Here is a 17,009-nt window from a genome sequence, read left to right as displayed (position 1 = left end):
GAGGGACCCGCCGCCGGCCCGCGGCCGCCGCCACCGCCGACGGACCCACCCGCCGACGCCATCGACACCGCCATCGCCGCCAGATCTGGGGTAGGAGGGAGGCGAGAGGGGAGAAGGGAGCCGCAGCCGCTGCCGGATCTGCCGCGGGAGGGAGGCTAGAGGGGGTGGAGGGAGCCGCCGCCCCCACCCTCGGATCCGCTGCGGCCGCCACCAACCCGCCGCCGCCGACCCGAGAGGGAGAGGAGGAGGGGCGCCGCCGTGGCTTTGAGTGAGAGGATCGCCTCCCCGGGCGCCGCCGGTGGTGGGGGAGAACGCCGCTGCGCTGCCGGTGGTGGGGGAGGACGCTACCGCGCCGCCGGTGGTGGGGGAGACGCCATCGCTGCTCGCGGGGGGAGGGCGCCGCCTCTGCTGGGGGGGGGGAGGGCGCTGCCGCCGACGTCACTCGGGGGGAGGGCGCCGCCGCGGGCCGCCGCCGCTCACGGGAGGAGGGGTGCCGCCACCGCTCGGGGGCACGGAGGGGATGGCGGCGAAGTGAGATGGGAGGGAGGGGAGGGAAATGGACTAGGGTTTTGGCGGCTGAGAGGGGGGGTTTTGTTTCCCCGATATCGACGCTCGGCCGTCCGATCAAAACCCTAGAGATCGAACGGCCGGTGTCATCCGGGCCGAAATCGGCCCAAGAGGGATCGAGAGTGAGGTCACTTTTCCGGCCAAGCCCAGGTTGCGGCCTGGGGAGGGGAAGTGAGCCCGCGCGTGCGCAAAAGGCCGTGGGCCGACCGGCAAGGGCCGGAAATAATTCTATTTTAGGTCCCTCGGGCCGAAAAAAAGAGAGAATAAGTTCATGTTTAGTGCTCATTTTTTTCAGAAGCATTACGATTATAGTTATTTCTCACACTTGCTTTACTTATAAATTTATTTAATTATACACATATACCTACTTAAAAATTCCAAATATTTCAGCGAATTTGTATTTTAATTAATTGCATATTTTTCTGATATGTACGCTTCCCGTTACAACGCACGGGCACTTTTGCTAAACCAAACAACACTTTTGGTCAATATACACACTCCGTAATCACCCGGTGCAACGCACGGGTACTTTTACTAATACTTTAAATATGTGTTCATATATCCAATATGACACGCTAAAACTTTACCCCTGCATTTAAACACAGCCTCAATCATGAAATATGGAATTCCTATTTTTCAAGAGGATATACGCGGCATGAGCCCATGGACAGGCATTTACCGCCGCTGTTCCCCGCCTAGCCACGTCTCTGCCACGTCACCACGGCCACTCCCCGGGGAAGACGACCGTTCAAACCCGCCGCGACTACCCGACGGCGGCGCCCATGCCGCTGCCTTCTCCCTCACGCCACTCCCACTCCGGCCACCGCCTCCACCTCCTCCTCCCCAATCCCTAGCCTCTCTCGCCTCGCCGGCGCCGGCGTCGCCATGGCGGCAGCCGCCGCCCCTCTCCCCACCCTCCCCCTCCTCCTCTTCCTCCTCACCTTCCTCTCCGCCGCCTCCGCGTCGCCGCACATCTCCGCCGTCATCTCCCAGTCGGGCCTCGACTTCGTCAAGGACCTCCTCGTGTCCCGCGCCGCGGAGGCCATCGTGCCCCTGGAGGTGCCCGACATCGAGAGGTCCGTGAGCATCCCGGTCATCGGCACCGTGGACATGGTCGCCTCCGGCATCGTCCTCCACGGCGTGGCGGTCGACGACTCCACCGTCGCCGTCGGGGACGACGGGATCGTGGTGGCCGCGTCGCTGTCCAGCGTTAATCTGACTATGGGGTGGAGCTACTCCTATAGCGCCTGGGTCGTCACGATTTCTGACAGCGGTAATGCCTCGATTCAGGTATGGGTCGCGGTCTTCATGCGTTCAATTGTTGTTGTTTTTTTCACAGTTCGAGAGATGATGCTAGATTGGAGGGGGACTTCCATGATTGACAAGTTAATGTTCAAAATTAGTGGTTTAGTGTCTGAATTTGCGCTTATTGGCATGTATGGAATGAAACATGTATGTAAAGTAGAATCCAGCACGTTATGAAATTGAGTAGCTTTGAAGACACTTTCAAATCTAGTTCTTTAGTTGGTACATGAGTAATTTACATTGATAGGCACAATAGCTGGTTACTTGTTGCACGGTGCATATTGGGGTGACATGTGGGCTGCCTATTAGGAGCAGCTGGCATTTGTGCTTAGGATTTACTTCAAGATGATCTTAACTTTTTCTCTAGATCATTTTAGCTCAATGGAGTTTACAATTCTAAGCACCTTAATAGCAGCATTGCAGCAGGCAAGCAACATTTCAATAACATAGATATCCTATATGCTCCTCAGTTAATTTGTTGGAATTATAAGCTGCTTCTTTTTTAAAAAGTAAAAACGTCTCAGTTGTGTTTTTGAAAGTTTACACCGAAACAATGTCACCTATGGCACTTACACCTTATTTACCTGTATTATTTGAGTACTAGACACCCTTGACATGTATATATACGAAGGTACAAGATGTATTCATGATTCCTTTTCGCTAAGGTTGATGGAATGGATGTTGGGATTTCCATGGGGATGAAGAATCAAAATGGGTCTCTCAAGCTGTTTGTTACAGAATGTGGCTGTAATATGAAGAGCTTGGACATATCACTGAACGGAGGAGCATCTTGGTTTTATCAGGGGTACGTGCTTCACAATTTTACATATGCAAAAACTTGTCAATTTAACTGAGGTTGCTCTGTAAATTGCTTGTTTGGTCGTTAGATCAGAGGGCGCTCATCCCTTGCTCAGTCCCTGAAAATGAGATAACATAGGCTTTTGATATCTGCTCTGTCAACAAGCCCTGGTTCAGTCCCTGCTTCCTCCAGCCCTTATCCTGAAAGAGAATACTTTTTCTTCCCCACTCATCCTATTAAGACTTTTTCTTTGCTGGCTTAGCTTCCGTGCCCAGATAGACTTTGGTTATACTACAAAAGAGAGCTAGATGATCTGTTATCAAGTGAGAAGAAAGGCTGGTCCAGAACCAAGCGAACAAGGGCTTGTACTGTCGGAGGTTCCAATGGTTCCATTCTTGATCTGATTTCTCGCTATCTTATTCGGTGGCACAATACAAAACAAAATATGACTCCTATAATTGCCCGATGTGGGTAGCCATGCCCATTCTAATTCTATTTTTCTGTACATCAGCAATATATATAGGAAACATGGTTTATATCTGTGGCTAGAATATCATGCAATTTTTTTTGTCAAAATAATTGCCCTATATATTCCTGAATGCTGTTGATATTTATCTGACCCCACATGGATTGATATTATTCCTCTTACCTTTTCTAGGTTTGTAGATGGTTTCAGTAATCATATCAGATCATCAGTAGAAAATGCAATTACGAAGAAAATAATGGAGGGTGCATCAAAGCTTGACTCATTCCTTGGAAGCCTTCCAAAGAAAATCGATGTTGATAGCATCGCTGCTATGAATGTGACATTTGTTAGTGATCCACTCTTCAAGAGTTCCTCTGTGGAGTTTGATATCGATGGACTGTTCATTCCATCTGATAAAACTGCAGTTTCAAGACACATGCATTTTAGAGGTGTAAAATATGTACCACCTCTTGGTAGCTCTTCAAAAATGCTATGGATTTCGTTGGATGAAGATGTTTTCAACTCTGTTTCAGCTCTCTATTTCAAGGTATATCAGAATTCATAAGTCATAATTCATAAGAAAGTGGTTGTTATCATGGTTAAAGGATTAAAGCCTTACTGCAGATGTGTAAAGTTGAAGGATTATCTGAACTTGCTTTTGTGTAATATATATATATATATATTACATATATATATATATATTACATATACATATATATATATATATTACATATGTAATATATAATATATATGTATATACATATATATATATATTACATATGTATATATGTAATATATATATATTACACAAAAGAGAGATATATATTTTGTTGATTGTGTCCGTCTAGAGTAGCTAACTTGAACACGTTTTCATGTTTGAATGGAAACAAGTATTCCCTCCGTCCCAGAATATAAGCATTTTTAGAGTTGGACATGGTTACTAAGAAAGTAGGTAGAAGTGAATGGTGGAGGGTTACGATTGGTTAAGTAGTGGTAGTAGGTGGAAAAAATGAATGGTGGGGAGTTGTGATTGGTTGGGAAGAGAATGTTGGTGGAGAAGTTGTTATATTTTAGGACAAATCTTGAGGGCTAAAAGTTGTTATATTTTGGGACGGAGGGAGTAACAAATATGCTAATAGCTGTAAAAATATATATTCTAATTGATATGATACTTGGATTGTTCAGGCTGGTTCACTACAACGTATGGTGGATAAAATTCCTGATCAGCTCTTCCTGAATACTGCTAGTTGGAGGTTTTTGATTCCAAGGTTATATCAGAAGTACCCCAATGATGATATGCTGCTGAATATTTCAGCTACTTCACCTCCTTCCGTGAGGATTAATGTGGGCAGGATTGATGCCGCAGTTGACTTAGATGTCACAGTTAATGTTTTGGATTTTGATGAGATAGTTCCAGTGGCGTGCATATCAGTGGTGAGATTTTTCTAATAATTTCCTTTCCTGATTTCATTTGATTTCATAGCTAGTTGCTTGACTTATGGAAAGTAAACATATTGAAATGTAACAATATTGCACCATCTGGCAGCACTGGTATACTGTCCGTGTTGTCTTTGACCTTCAGCATTTCATATTTTCTCCCACTGAGAATTTTAGAAATGAAATCTATGGCACATTGAGTTGTGTTCATGTTTTCTTTTTTTGTTTCATCTGTTGATTTACAATTGGACTTCCATTATACATAAACATTTCTACACGAGGAAACACGTGCAATTTCCACCTCTTTGATACCGTTGTCGCATATTGTTTCCACAGTCAGTTACTGTCTCTGGAGCTGCAGTGGTTTCTGGGAACAATCTTGCTGGAAGAGTCGAGTTAGATTATTTCTCATTCACCTTGATGTGGAGCAAAGTTGGCAAACTCCATACCTTCATAGTTCAGGTATTTTGGCCTGTATTATACGATTTAATGACATTCCACAGTTTGTAATTTATGATGGTGTAATAGAAAAGAGGTGAGCTTGGGAATCTTCATCCTATATTTATGGATATGCCTAATTTCCAAGAGGGACTCTTGAGGGGCTAACTAAGACATGCGTTATCCTATTGGAAAGAAAAAAGTAATTTCGGTTGAAAATGCCTTCTTCATAAAGTTCTTTTACCTAGAATAGCGGAAAGGCCTAATTTCTGAATGAAGTTGTTAATTGTGGAGCTGCACATGTATTTTATTATCATTGGTGAACATTTGTTTCTTAACTTCTGAATGTCTAATTGATTCTAATTTTTGTATTGGCAGCGTGTGATGCAGATCTTGTTGAAAAAATTGTTTGTGCCCTATGTGAATTCATATCTCAAAAGAGGCTTCCCATTGCCTATCATCAAGGGGTTCTCCATCAGCGATGCATACATCCTCACTTCCCAGTCAAGAATAATTGTTAGCTCTGATGTTGCCTTCATCGGAGGTCATACTCCCTATTTAAGCCAATGAAAGCATCTGGCAAGAAGTAGGCTTGTTGCTCAATCAGCAAAGCATCAGAAATCGCCATGCCCCATGGAACGTGTAGTGCTACTTCCTCAACATGTTAGCATTATTTCGTTCTGCTGTATAATGTTCTTTTGTAAATAACCGTAGGAGTTGTACATATGTAAATCTAGGAACCATAGAACTGTAGAAATAGGCTGCTGCTATACTGGAGAAATGGTGGGTTGGTTGTGATGTACCCACAATTCTTCCAAATGAACTGGCAATATACTTGTGCACGTTCTGTCAAAAAAAAAAATGTACACTCCACTGTATAGTGTTCAGTTCTGTAATCTATGCTGAATTTGCTGTATTTAACCATAATCTGGAAATGTATCATCGTTCCAGTATCAATTCCTGACTTCTTGTATTGGTAAGATATAAATTATCACTGCAATCTGCCTCACTGAACCTGTAAACACAAACTGATCTGTCTCTTTATTTTCAGTGTAGCTGAATTTGACATTTTACACTATCAAAATAAATAAATAAACAAATAGAATTTGGCATTTTACAGGAAGATCCTTGAGGCCTTGAGTAATCAGGGGTCAGTGACTCTCTTCCTCCTCCTCCTCCTCCAATTGGAAAAACAATTTTAGGATAAGACAGGGGCTCCCCCGCAAAAATGACTCTTCGTTATCCTCGAGTCGAGTTCCCCCCAAAACCCAGAAAACCCCACGACGCCGTCGCCACCGTTCGTCTCCGCCTCCGCCGCCGGAAATGGCGGCCACCTCCCTCCTCTCCCTCCCCTCGCTCCGCCTCACCCACCGCCTCCTCGTCCCCGCGTCGTCGTCCGCCCCAGCCTCCCGCTCCCAGTTCCAAACGCTCGCCGCGAAGAAGGCAGCCGTCGCCACGGGCACCGGCGAGGGCGGCGGCGGGGGGCGTGGAGCGGGCGGCGGGCTGCTGTCGGTGCTCGACCGGGCGATGGCGGACGAGGAGGAGTACCGCCGGGCGCGCGCGCAGGTGCAGCGTAAGGGCGTGGAGGTGGAGGGGTACGCCATCGAGGGGGTCTCCGTTGGCGGGCACGAGACCTGCGTCACCGTGCCGTCCCTCAACGTCGCCTTCGACATCGGCCGCGGGCCGCTCTTCGCCGTGAGCCAGGACTACCTCTTCATCACCCACGCCCACCTCGACCACATCGTGAGCGCCCCGAGCCCTGTCCTGGTTTGATTCATTCCTGTGCTGCTTGTGCTTCGTGAATTTCGTGTAGAGGCAACTGCGCCTCTAGCTAAGCTTGGGTGCGCCATCGGTGAAGTTTCATAGAAAAGCTGATGTAAGGGGATTGATTCAGTAATTTCAAGGGAATTGTCACCGGGGAAATGCCTGCTTAATTTACTATTTGGACTGTGGCCTTTAGTAAATGTCTGCTTAGTTTATTTGTTCAACAACATGCTATCGTGAATTCGTGATGGATAGGATTTTTATCACCAATTCTTCTGATAAGTTGGCCTAAGTTAGTCTGCGTGTAATTCTTAAATAATAAATAGTCTCATCTTGCTCTATACCTGCTTTTACTTTGGAGCGGTGTCAAGAAAATCATGATTGTGCCAACATATTTCTCCTTTGCATAGCAACGGGAGAATTTTCCAATGTTTTTCCCTTTAAACTGACGAATATGCTTCACTGTCAGTTTTTCCATTTGCTGCTCTAACAGAATCACAACATAAATGCAGCCATATCCACCTCAGTTTTGTTATTTTGATTGTTCAGGGTGGTCTCCCAATGTACATAGCAACTCGTGGCCTCTATAATTTGAAGCCACCCGTTGTATTTGTACCACCATGTATCAAGGATGATGTTGAGGATCTACTTCAAATCCATCGTAGAATGAGTCAAGTCGACCTTAAAGTGGAATTGGTTGCGCTTGATTTGGGTTTGAGCTTGTTTCACCTCTTCTTTCTGTGTTTCTCTCTCCTTGTTTATTTCTAATGTTTGTACGATTGCATTCAGGGGAGACATTTGAAATACGTAATGACCTTGTTGCCAGACCATTTGAGACTCACCATGCTATACCCAGCCAGGTATAACTCCCTAGGTCAATTTAAGTATAGTTAGCAAGCCGAAAGTTCTAGTTCTCACCTTTCTTGGACAATTTAGTGCTTAATAACTATTTCGCCCCTTGTGCGGGTTGTGTACATTCACAGGGTTATGTCATCTACTCTGTTCGGAGAAAGTTGAAAAAACAGTATGCTCACTTGAAGGGTAATCAAATAATGAAAATGAAGCAATCAGGCGCTGAGGTCAGCTAGCAATCTGTTCTATATAAGAAATATATTCTGCACTGTTACTCACTGCCTTCTTTTCTGTCAGATTACAGATACTATACTATATCCAGAAGTTGCCTTTACAGGTGACACAAAGTCTGATTTTATTCTTGACCCACGAAATGCAGATGCCCTGAGAGCAAAAGTCCTTATAACTGAGGTATTGGCTTTAGATTTTAGTTTCCTTGATTATTGCCCTTTCTCCCAAGCCTGTCAAAAGTATTTGTTCCAGCTGTATGTAATCAGTCACATTTAGAGATGTAATCATTCTCATGGGGCATGTCAAAGTCAGCAAAAAGGGTGTGAAGTATAATACTCCCTCCATCCCATAATATAAGGCGCGCACGAATTTCAAGATTCAACCTTTAAAACATTTGACCAACACTTAGTATAATATGAAAATGAATTTTGTTTGTTAAAGATTACATCATTAGATTGAGATCTAAATTTACTTTCATGTGGTTATAATTTTGTTGCTACAAATCTTATAGTATATGAGAAATTATAAGCTAAAAATTAGTTTTGGAGACCGTGCCAACATTGACCACGCCTTATATTATGGGATTGGGAGAGTAGTATAATACAGCTATAGTCTTGAAATATCAGAGAACAGTAAAAGGCAGTCTAAGTAAAACCACCCTATTATATTGATTTGTCACATCTTCAGACTGTAAAATAACAAAAGAACTTCCTTTTTATTTGATCAGAGGGTCCATCAAATCTGAAACATGACAAAATAATTTCAAATGTCCTCCCTATTGAATGCTTTGGCACCAACATTATTTGACCTTTTCACAGGCAACCTTCCTAGATGACCAAATTGATGTTGATCATGCTCGGGAGCATGGCCACATGCATCTCTCTGAGGTAAATGATGATGCACTTGTCACTTTCTCCCTGCCATGCTATGATTCTAATGAGCTTTGGGACAATTCTGATAGTTAAATGAGATGTCTGTATAAAGTATTACTGCATTAATGCAAATCTGGTATGTCGTCTACAGATAATGGAGCACTCCCAATGGTTTAGAAACAAAGCCATTGTACTGACACATTTCTCAAATCGATATAGTCTTGAGGTATGTAATCACTAACCTATAAATCATTGGGAATCCAGTGTTTCCTAAAAATAATAGTTGCGGATTCTAGACTAATCTGACCCAAATGATTATTTTGTAGGATATTAGACAAGCTGTTTCCAAACTACAGTCAAAGTTATCTTCAAAGCTTGTTGCACTGACGGAAGGCTTCAAATCTGACTATAGATAGTGTATAGAAGTAGGTCAGCTATGCTTCTCACCCTTACTTGCTGAGAATAACTTGAGTTACTTACACTAGGAATTGGCCATTCATGAGGAAAAAGGGACAGAATTAATAGGTTTGTGCTGTTTGGCTTTTGTATGTGGCATTTATATCTCCTATCTTTCTATATTAGAAAATAAAGTTTATATAGCATTATAACTAAATGATTATTGTGATGGAAAAATCTATATTATACATGCCAAAGGTGATTCAGTAACATACATAACATTTTCTTGACACTCCAACTTCCAGAATAAGAAAAGGTTAGCTAAAATCTCTCTCTTTCTGCTGTTTTTTATTCCCCCCGCCCCCCCTTGTACTATCTCTCTCATGTACATATTATATTTTAATATATCACAATAGGAGCCTATTCTGCTGTTTAACCGTCTAAAAAAAAGAATAAGAAAAGGTGTAAAAAGCTGGGTATTACAATACGTTGGAGAATCTGAAGGCCAAATAAACTGAAATCATGAAATGCATACATCTGCATGAAATCCAATAAGTTGTAAAATATCGTACAGTTTCATCCTTGAAAGCAACAAGCAGGCATACACTTCTATTACTGTGTACTGCGTACCATGAGTACGTTCTCTTGAAAAATAAATAAGTTACGAGTTTGTTCTGAAGTGTCGTACAGTATAATCCTTGAGAAGCAACAAGCACCCAAGCAGGCACACACTAATATTACTGCATAACATCAGTATCTTCTTTGGAATAGATCAACCAATGAATTTGTTCTTTGAAGCTTCTTTTCTTGTATTCTTTTTTGCTAGGTACATGAGAGCAGTGGCAGTGCTGCTAGTATCTGGTTTTAGCATAACGGATTTTCCTTGCATCAATGTCTTCTTCACTTACATGTTCAACAGATTCGTCATCAGTGGAGCAACTTTCAGGATCTTCGCGTGCGGGAATGATGAATATGTCAGATTCATCAGGTAATCTGAAGCTAACTCTCCTCATGCTGTTTTGGCTCCTAATAGAGATTCTATCGATGGAGAAGCTGTCCCGGATGTTAGGAGAATTATTTTCATAAGAACAATCCGGGTTAATTGGGCAAACCTTTGGAGAGTGCCTCCGAGGTGATGGGGCTCCAATTGCCTCCCCCTGAAAGCTCTGAGGAGAATACAAGATGTCTTGAAGAGTGTTTTGCCTTATTTCTGCCTTGACTGTTCTGGTCTTGTTATGCTGCTGCTCCTCTTGAAGGCATCTGGGCTTCATTCTGTTGAATAGTGCTTTAGCATGGCAACAGCTCTGTGAGCCCATCTTTTCCCTCTCTTCTTTGGTGATGAACGATAGTGTCATGGCAAATGCGCTTATATATGTCCATGCTCCGTATTGTGTTGGGCAAGTAAAATAATCTGTTTTGCATAGACTAGGTTGTGTCAAACCTTGTTCATGTCAAAGTAGGACGAATTATGGTGATTGAATCAAGGAACGTAAAGGAGAGATAGAACACTTATTTTGGATTAGGTTTGGGGAAGTCATTGATGTTTCCAAACTAACTTGAAGGATACTATTCATCTTGTGATATTATTGTTGTCACTAGTTAGGATGTCAAACATGATAAGCCTGCTTACACTTAGGATTTGGTACAGACATTAGCGGAGTATATGATGATGAACTTACTGAATACTGACAAAAAATATGTGGATGGTACTAGAATGCAACTAGGTAACTTTGTCTATACTACTAGTAGCTATTTAGGCTCGGCGCATGCTCGACAGAAGGTGAGACCGCGCACTAGTGCGCGGCTGCACTCCAAGACTAGTGATATACTATACTCTACTCTACTCGAGTAGCTAGCCAGCGCAGCGCAGTGGTGCACGCACCATCACGGCGCACCCGATCCACAATTAACCTACCCCTCGCGCGCGCAGCCACATATCATGCGCACGCACGCGCACGCGCCGGCTGATCCGATCCGATCCGATCCCACCAGGCGACCACTACCTCATTAGAAGTCATTCTAACATTTTTTATATTTATATTGATGTTAATAAATCTAGACATATATTCAGAAAGAGTAGTATACTCCAGCCAACTACTAACTCTAAATCATCTATAGTCTATCTAATAACTAATTTATACTAGTTAATAACAAATATATACTACACCATGATAATTGGTCCCTACATATATATATATATATATACATATATATATACACATATATTTTAAAGTTCGTGCTACAGCGATGTATATCTATAACCCGCTTTTCTTCTCTCCTCTCTCTTATCTCCTTCACGTATGTTTATTCTGCTCTTATTACCTCCCGTCACCGGCACGTACGGACGTGACGACGTCGCACGCGCGCGCTTATAAATGCAGCCATACATAGTGCGATCGTTTCGTGGCCAGAGAGAGAGAGAGGGGGAGAGAGAGAGAGCAGAGCTTGAACTGACCGGCCGGTGCAGTACAAATAAAAATTATACGAGCAATCATGTGGTTGCTGCCGCTGATCTGCTTCGTCTTGGCCTTGCTGCTCGCCGCCGGCGCCAGCGGTGGTGGTGGTGCCGCGGCTGGAGGAGGAAATGGCGGCGGCGGCGAGCGGCGTGGGGTATACGTGGTGTACTTGGGCGCCGTGCCACCGCGGACCTCGCCCAACATCCTCCAGCAGACCCATCTCCGCCTCATCGGCGCCGTGCTCAAAAGGTCCATCGTAAAATAAACTAATTTTTAACTCTCTTCCTGTTGGTGCTAATGTCTCTCAAGTTGCACTAGCTAGTAGTAGCATGCATGTCAGTCAATAAGAAGGTACTCGCTCGTAGTTTGCCGATTTGTAGCATGGCATTAAATATATTCTCTCCGTTTTATATTAGAAGATGTTTTAATTTTTCAAAGTTAAATTTCTTTATATATGAGAAGATGTTTTAATTTTTCAAAGTTAAATTTCTTTATGTGTGGTCAAGTTTACAGAAAAATATAACAAGTTCTACGACACTGAGTTAGTTCCATTCAATCTAAATACTGATTTTTTTAAAAAAAAATCATGATAGACATACACACACCACTATATACGCAGCACCGCACTCACACCCTCACAAATGGGCATTCTAACATATGCTCTAAGAGATGGAAACTAACGGCACATCCTTGATCTAACAAAAATCCTGTTAAAAAGCACATGCAGACCATCGATATATCCCTGATTTCACTAAAATTCTATTAAAAGTCTACATGCATGTGCATAATATTCGTGGGCACCAGAATTTGAACCCTGGTTAGTAGAATCATACACTCACGACTCCACTACCATACCACTAGTGCTTTTCCAAATATTGAATATAGTACGATTGTATAGTATAAAAAATATTTATATGTTTTTCTTGATCAAACATATATAATTTGACTTAAAAAAAACAAAGCATCTTATAATGTGAAATGGAGGTAGCAGTTTTCTAAAAAAAAAATCTCCATATAAATTAAAATAAGCAGACATTGTTACGTTAATTTAAAAACCCTAGTGTACACTTCTCTCACTTTGCTACAGTGTTGCACTTCTTATTAATTTAACATTGTCTTTCTCTTTAACTATTTTCAATGGTTGAAGATTATTTTAATCTTACTATCGTTATACGGCTTAGTTATGGTGAAATACAATGTGAGAATTTACTTAGATATTTTTTTAAAATAATGAGCTGTAATTAGGAGTCGGACTCTTGTCTCAAGTTAGCATGTGAGTTTTTTTAAAGATATTTTTTATATGACTTCTTCTATATTTTTAAAAGCAAACAAATTTAAAAACCGACTAAAACACGGATAACGTACTAAAGTACCGATAAATTTATTTTCAATTTTGATAATAGAAAAAAATAAAGATAAAGATAAATAAAGAAGTAGATATGGAGATAGAGAATTTTCGTCAAACGGTTCTGAATTTCTGCCCAAAGATATTGGGATGCATATTATTGGTAAAAGGAAACCTCAGTAGCACAAAGTGATCACCAACGCAACACATGAGTGTTGCGTGTGTCACGTCACGTCGACGTCATTGTGCCACACGTTAGTAACCGTGTCATGTGTGCACTACGCGAACAGGGGGCAGCCAGTGGAGAGCGTGGTGGTGCAGCAGTACAAGTACGCCTTCTCCGGCTTCGCCGCGCGGCTGTCAGCGGCGGAGGCCGCCGCGCTCCGCCGGAAGCCCGGCGTCGTCTCCGTCTTCGCCGACCCTGTCTACCACCTCCACACCACCAGGTCATGGGACTTCCTCCAGCAGCAGACGACGGCCGCCGTCGACGTCAAGACCGGCGGCTCCGCCCGCCGCCGCCGCCGCTCGCCCCGCGCCCGCGCCGCCGCAGCATCAGCGTCGACGTCGTCGTCCCCGACGGCCGACACCATCATCGGCCTCCTCGACTCCGGCGTCTGGCCCGAGTCCCCGAGCTTCGACGACGCCGGCTTTGGCCCTGTCCCCGCCAGGTGGAAGGGCGTCTGCATGGCCGGCGATGACTTCAACTCCTCCAGCTGCAACCGGTGAGTCGCCGACGCCTATGCCAGAGAAATTTGATTTTCTTTTTCTTAGTTAAAACTTTTGTGTTTAATTAAGTTTATAAAAAAAATTAGCAACATTTCTGATACAAAATTAGTTTCATAATTTGACGTATATTTTGATACAGTGTTGGTTTTACATTGAAAATTTACTACTTCTACTCCCTCCGTTTTAGGTTATGAATTTGGTCAAAATTAAATAATTCTAAGTTTGGTTAATTTTGTAGAAAAAATAGTAATATTTTTAACCCAAGACAAATATATTATGTAAATTTATTCAATTATAGATTTAACGAAATTATACTGGTATTGTAAATATTATAATTATTTTCTATAAAGATAGTCAAATTTAGAGTAGTTTGATTTTGGTCACTTAAAAAAATTAACTAAGAAAAAAGTCATTACAAATGACTTTTGTATATATCCTGATGTTTCCCGGGCGGCGCATGCAGGAAGCTGATAGGAGCAAGGTACTACGATGTCGGCGGCGAGGCGAAGCGGCAGTCAGCACGGAGCAGCGGGAGCTCGCCGCGGGACGAGGCCGGGCACGGGACGCACACCTCGTCGACGGCGGCCGGGAACGCGGTCACCGGTGCGTCGTACTACGGCCTCGCGGCGGGGACGGCCAAGGGCGGGTCGGCGTCGTCGAGGGTGGCCATGTACCGCGTCTGCTCCGGGGAGGGGTGCGCCGGGTCGGCCATCCTCGCCGGGTTCGACGACGCCGTCGCCGACGGCGTCGACGTCATCTCCGTCTCCCTCGGCGCGTCGCCCTACTTCCGCCCGGACTTCTCCGACGACCCCATCGCCATCGGCTCGTTCCACGCCGTGGCCAAGGGCATCATGGTCGTCTGCTCCGCCGGCAACGCAGGGCCGGACGCCGCCACCGTCGTGAACGCGGCGCCGTGGATCCTTACCGTCGCGGCGAGCACGATCGACCGCTACTTCCAATCGGACGTCGTGCTCGGCGGCAACAACACCGCTGTCAAGGTATATATCACAAAATTAAATATCCATATTGCATAGTTACTACTCCAATGTCCCAAAATATAAGGGATTAATTTGGACAGATGAGATATTTTCTAGTACTATAGATCTGAACATATTCCTTATCCAGATTCATTGTATTAGAAAAAATCTCATCTATCTATTAGAAAATATCTCATCTGTCTAAAATCCTTGTGGGAGCACTCTCTTGTGATCTTAACTACCCCATTTTTATGGAATCTGTAGGGTGGAGCTATAAACTTCTCCAACTTGAACAAATCACCAAAATATCCATTGATCACCGGTGAATCAGCCAAGTCCAGCTCAGTTTCTGATACCGAGTCAGCAAGGTACGTACTACAAGGCAAGCTTAGTAACGAAACAAAATTAAATTAACAGAAAGTTTCAGCAGAATCTGAGTAAGTAGTTTCATGCTCAAAAATCAAATCATAACCACAAAATAATTTGTAGTCACTGTGAGCCGGGGACGCTGGATGCGAGCAAGATAAAAGGGAAGATCGTGCTGTGTCACCACTCGCGGAACAGCGACACGCCCAAGACGGAGAAGGTCGGGGAGCTCAAGAGCGCCGGCGCGGTTGGCGCCGTCCTCGTCGACGACCTTGAGAAGGCCGTCGCCACCGCCTACATCGACTTCCCTGTCACGGAGATCACCTCCGCCGCCGCCGCCGACATTCACAAGTATATCTCCTCCACCAGGTACTATACGTAGTCCTTCACACTATAGCGATTATATACTACCTCCGTTTTTTAATATATGGCGTCGTTAACTTTTTTAACAATTATTTAATCATTCACCTTATTTATTTGTTTTTTTAAAATAGAAAAATATTTAAGTTATATTTATAAAACATTTGGTAATAAATCAAGTTACATTACAATACTCTCTCCTATAATATAAGCATATATTCTTAGAGTTGAACACAACTATTAGAAAATAGATATAACTAAATAGGATTAGGCTACGATTGGATGAGAAGTGAAGGTATGTGAGAAAATTAAATGGTAGAGGATTGTAATTGGTTGAGAAGAAAATGCTGATATATAAGTTATTATATTTTGAGACAAATTCTAAAGGTTAAAAGTTGTTATATTTTTAGGACAGAGGGAGTAAATGATAATTACATCATTTTTTAATAAGATGAATGGTTAAACATATCTTAAAATATCAATGGTGTTATATATTAAAAAAAATGGATGAAGTATATACCCTAATTAGTGGCAGAATTAATTAAGCTCGATCGATCTCATCACATCACTCTCTCTTCCGTGCATGGTGATCAATTAAACTGCAAAGTGAGCCTGTCGCGACCATCACGCCGACGATCACCGTGACGGAGTACAAGCCGGCGCCGGTGGTCGCCTACTTCTCCTCGAGAGGCCCGTCGCCGCAGACGCCCAACATCCTCAAGCCGGACGTGGCGGCGCCGGGGGTGAACATCCTGGCGTCATGGATCCCGACGTCGACGCTCCCGGCCGGCGAGGAGAAGCCGTCGCAGTTCAACCTCGTGTCGGGGACGTCCATGGCCTGCCCGCACGTGGCCGGGGCGGCGGCCGCCGTCAGGGCGTGGAACCCAGCGTGGAGCCCTGCGGCGATCCGGTCGGCGATCATGACGACGGCGGCCCAGCTGAACAACGACGGGGCGGCCGTGACGACCGACTCGGGGTCGCCGGCGACGCCGTACGACCACGGCGCGGGCCAGGTGAACCCGGCCGCCGCGCTGGACGCCGGGCTGGTGTACGAGCTCGGCGAGGAGGACTACCTCCAGTTCCTCTGCGACTACGGCTACGACGCGTCCCAGATCAAGCTGGTCGCCGCCTCCCTCCCCGGCGGCTTCAGCTGCGGCGCCGGCGGCAACGCCAGCGACAGCAAGGACCTCATCTCCGGCCTCAACTACCCGTCGATCGCCGTCACGGGGCTCGGCAAGGCCAGCGGCACCAGGACGGTGAGCCGCGTCGTCACCAACGTCGGCGCGCAGCAGGAGGCGACCTACACCGTCGCCGTCGCGGCGCCGGCCGGCCTGGACGTGAAGGTGGTGCCCGGCAAGCTGGAGTTCACTAAGAGCGTGAAGAAGCTGGGTTTCCAGGTGTCCTTCTCCGGCAAGAACGCCGCGGCGGCGGCCAAAGGGGACCTGTTTGGGTCAATAACGTGGTCGGATGGAAAGCATACAGTTCGTAGCCCATTCGTTGTCACCATCTGAGAGTGAGATCACACACATCAGTGTGCAAGAGAGAGCACTTGTGTACTTCTAATGAAATATGGGACTGTCTAGATGACATATGACAGAAAAACATCTCACAAATCATACAAATTCTAGACCGTTGGACCATTTTAAGATTTC

The 17,009-nt window shown here is 44.6% G+C and overlaps 3 protein-coding genes across 8 annotated transcripts; all 3 read left to right on the top strand.

Annotated features, from left to right (window-relative positions):
- Window positions 1-1,246: 1,246 nt before the first annotated feature.
- On the top strand, window positions 1,247-6,014 carry LOC127783595 (putative BPI/LBP family protein At1g04970). Its single transcript, XM_052310784.1, has 6 exons — window positions 1,247-1,857; window positions 2,538-2,677; window positions 3,330-3,684; window positions 4,323-4,571; window positions 4,911-5,036; window positions 5,391-6,014. The coding sequence occupies exons 1-6, from the start codon at window positions 1,453-1,455 to the stop codon at window positions 5,580-5,582; spliced, it is 1,467 nt and encodes a 488-aa protein (XP_052166744.1). The 5' UTR covers window positions 1,247-1,452; the 3' UTR covers window positions 5,583-6,014.
- A 249-nt stretch (window positions 6,015-6,263) lies between these two features.
- Window positions 6,264-10,832, top strand: LOC127784294 (tRNase Z TRZ2, chloroplastic-like). 5 transcript variants are annotated; one of them, XM_052311500.1, is made up of 9 exons: window positions 6,264-6,755; window positions 7,326-7,488; window positions 7,566-7,636; window positions 7,760-7,855; window positions 7,926-8,039; window positions 8,678-8,746; window positions 8,883-8,957; window positions 9,058-9,160; window positions 9,954-10,832. In XM_052311500.1, the coding sequence occupies exons 1-8, from the start codon at window positions 6,336-6,338 to the stop codon at window positions 9,145-9,147; spliced, it is 1,098 nt and encodes a 365-aa protein (XP_052167460.1). In that variant the 5' UTR covers window positions 6,264-6,335; the 3' UTR covers window positions 9,148-9,160; window positions 9,954-10,832. The 5 variants fall into 5 exon arrangements, with proteins under 5 accessions (XP_052167460.1, XP_052167458.1, XP_052167461.1 ...); XM_052311498.1 differs by having other exon boundaries at window positions 9,058-9,156; window positions 9,954-10,831; XM_052311501.1 differs by having other exon boundaries at window positions 9,058-9,156; window positions 10,047-10,829.
- Window positions 10,833-11,533: 701 nt separating this feature from the next.
- LOC127784291 (CO(2)-response secreted protease-like) lies at window positions 11,534-17,009 on the top strand. 2 transcript variants are annotated; one of them, XM_052311495.1, is made up of 6 exons: window positions 11,534-11,832; window positions 13,219-13,650; window positions 14,118-14,652; window positions 14,896-14,999; window positions 15,121-15,348; window positions 15,965-17,009. In XM_052311495.1, exons 1-6 carry the CDS (start codon window positions 11,621-11,623, stop codon window positions 16,866-16,868), a joined length of 2,415 nt encoding a protein of 804 aa, XP_052167455.1. In that variant the 5' UTR covers window positions 11,534-11,620; the 3' UTR covers window positions 16,869-17,009. The 2 variants fall into 2 exon arrangements, with proteins under 2 accessions (XP_052167455.1, XP_052167454.1); XM_052311494.1 differs by having other exon boundaries at window positions 15,121-15,366.

This window comes from Oryza glaberrima, chromosome 9 (assembly GCF_000147395.1).
Source record: "Oryza glaberrima chromosome 9, OglaRS2, whole genome shotgun sequence".
Taxonomy (NCBI): domain Eukaryota; kingdom Viridiplantae; phylum Streptophyta; class Magnoliopsida; order Poales; family Poaceae; genus Oryza; species Oryza glaberrima.
This window is presented reverse-complemented; position numbering and strand designations above follow the sequence as displayed.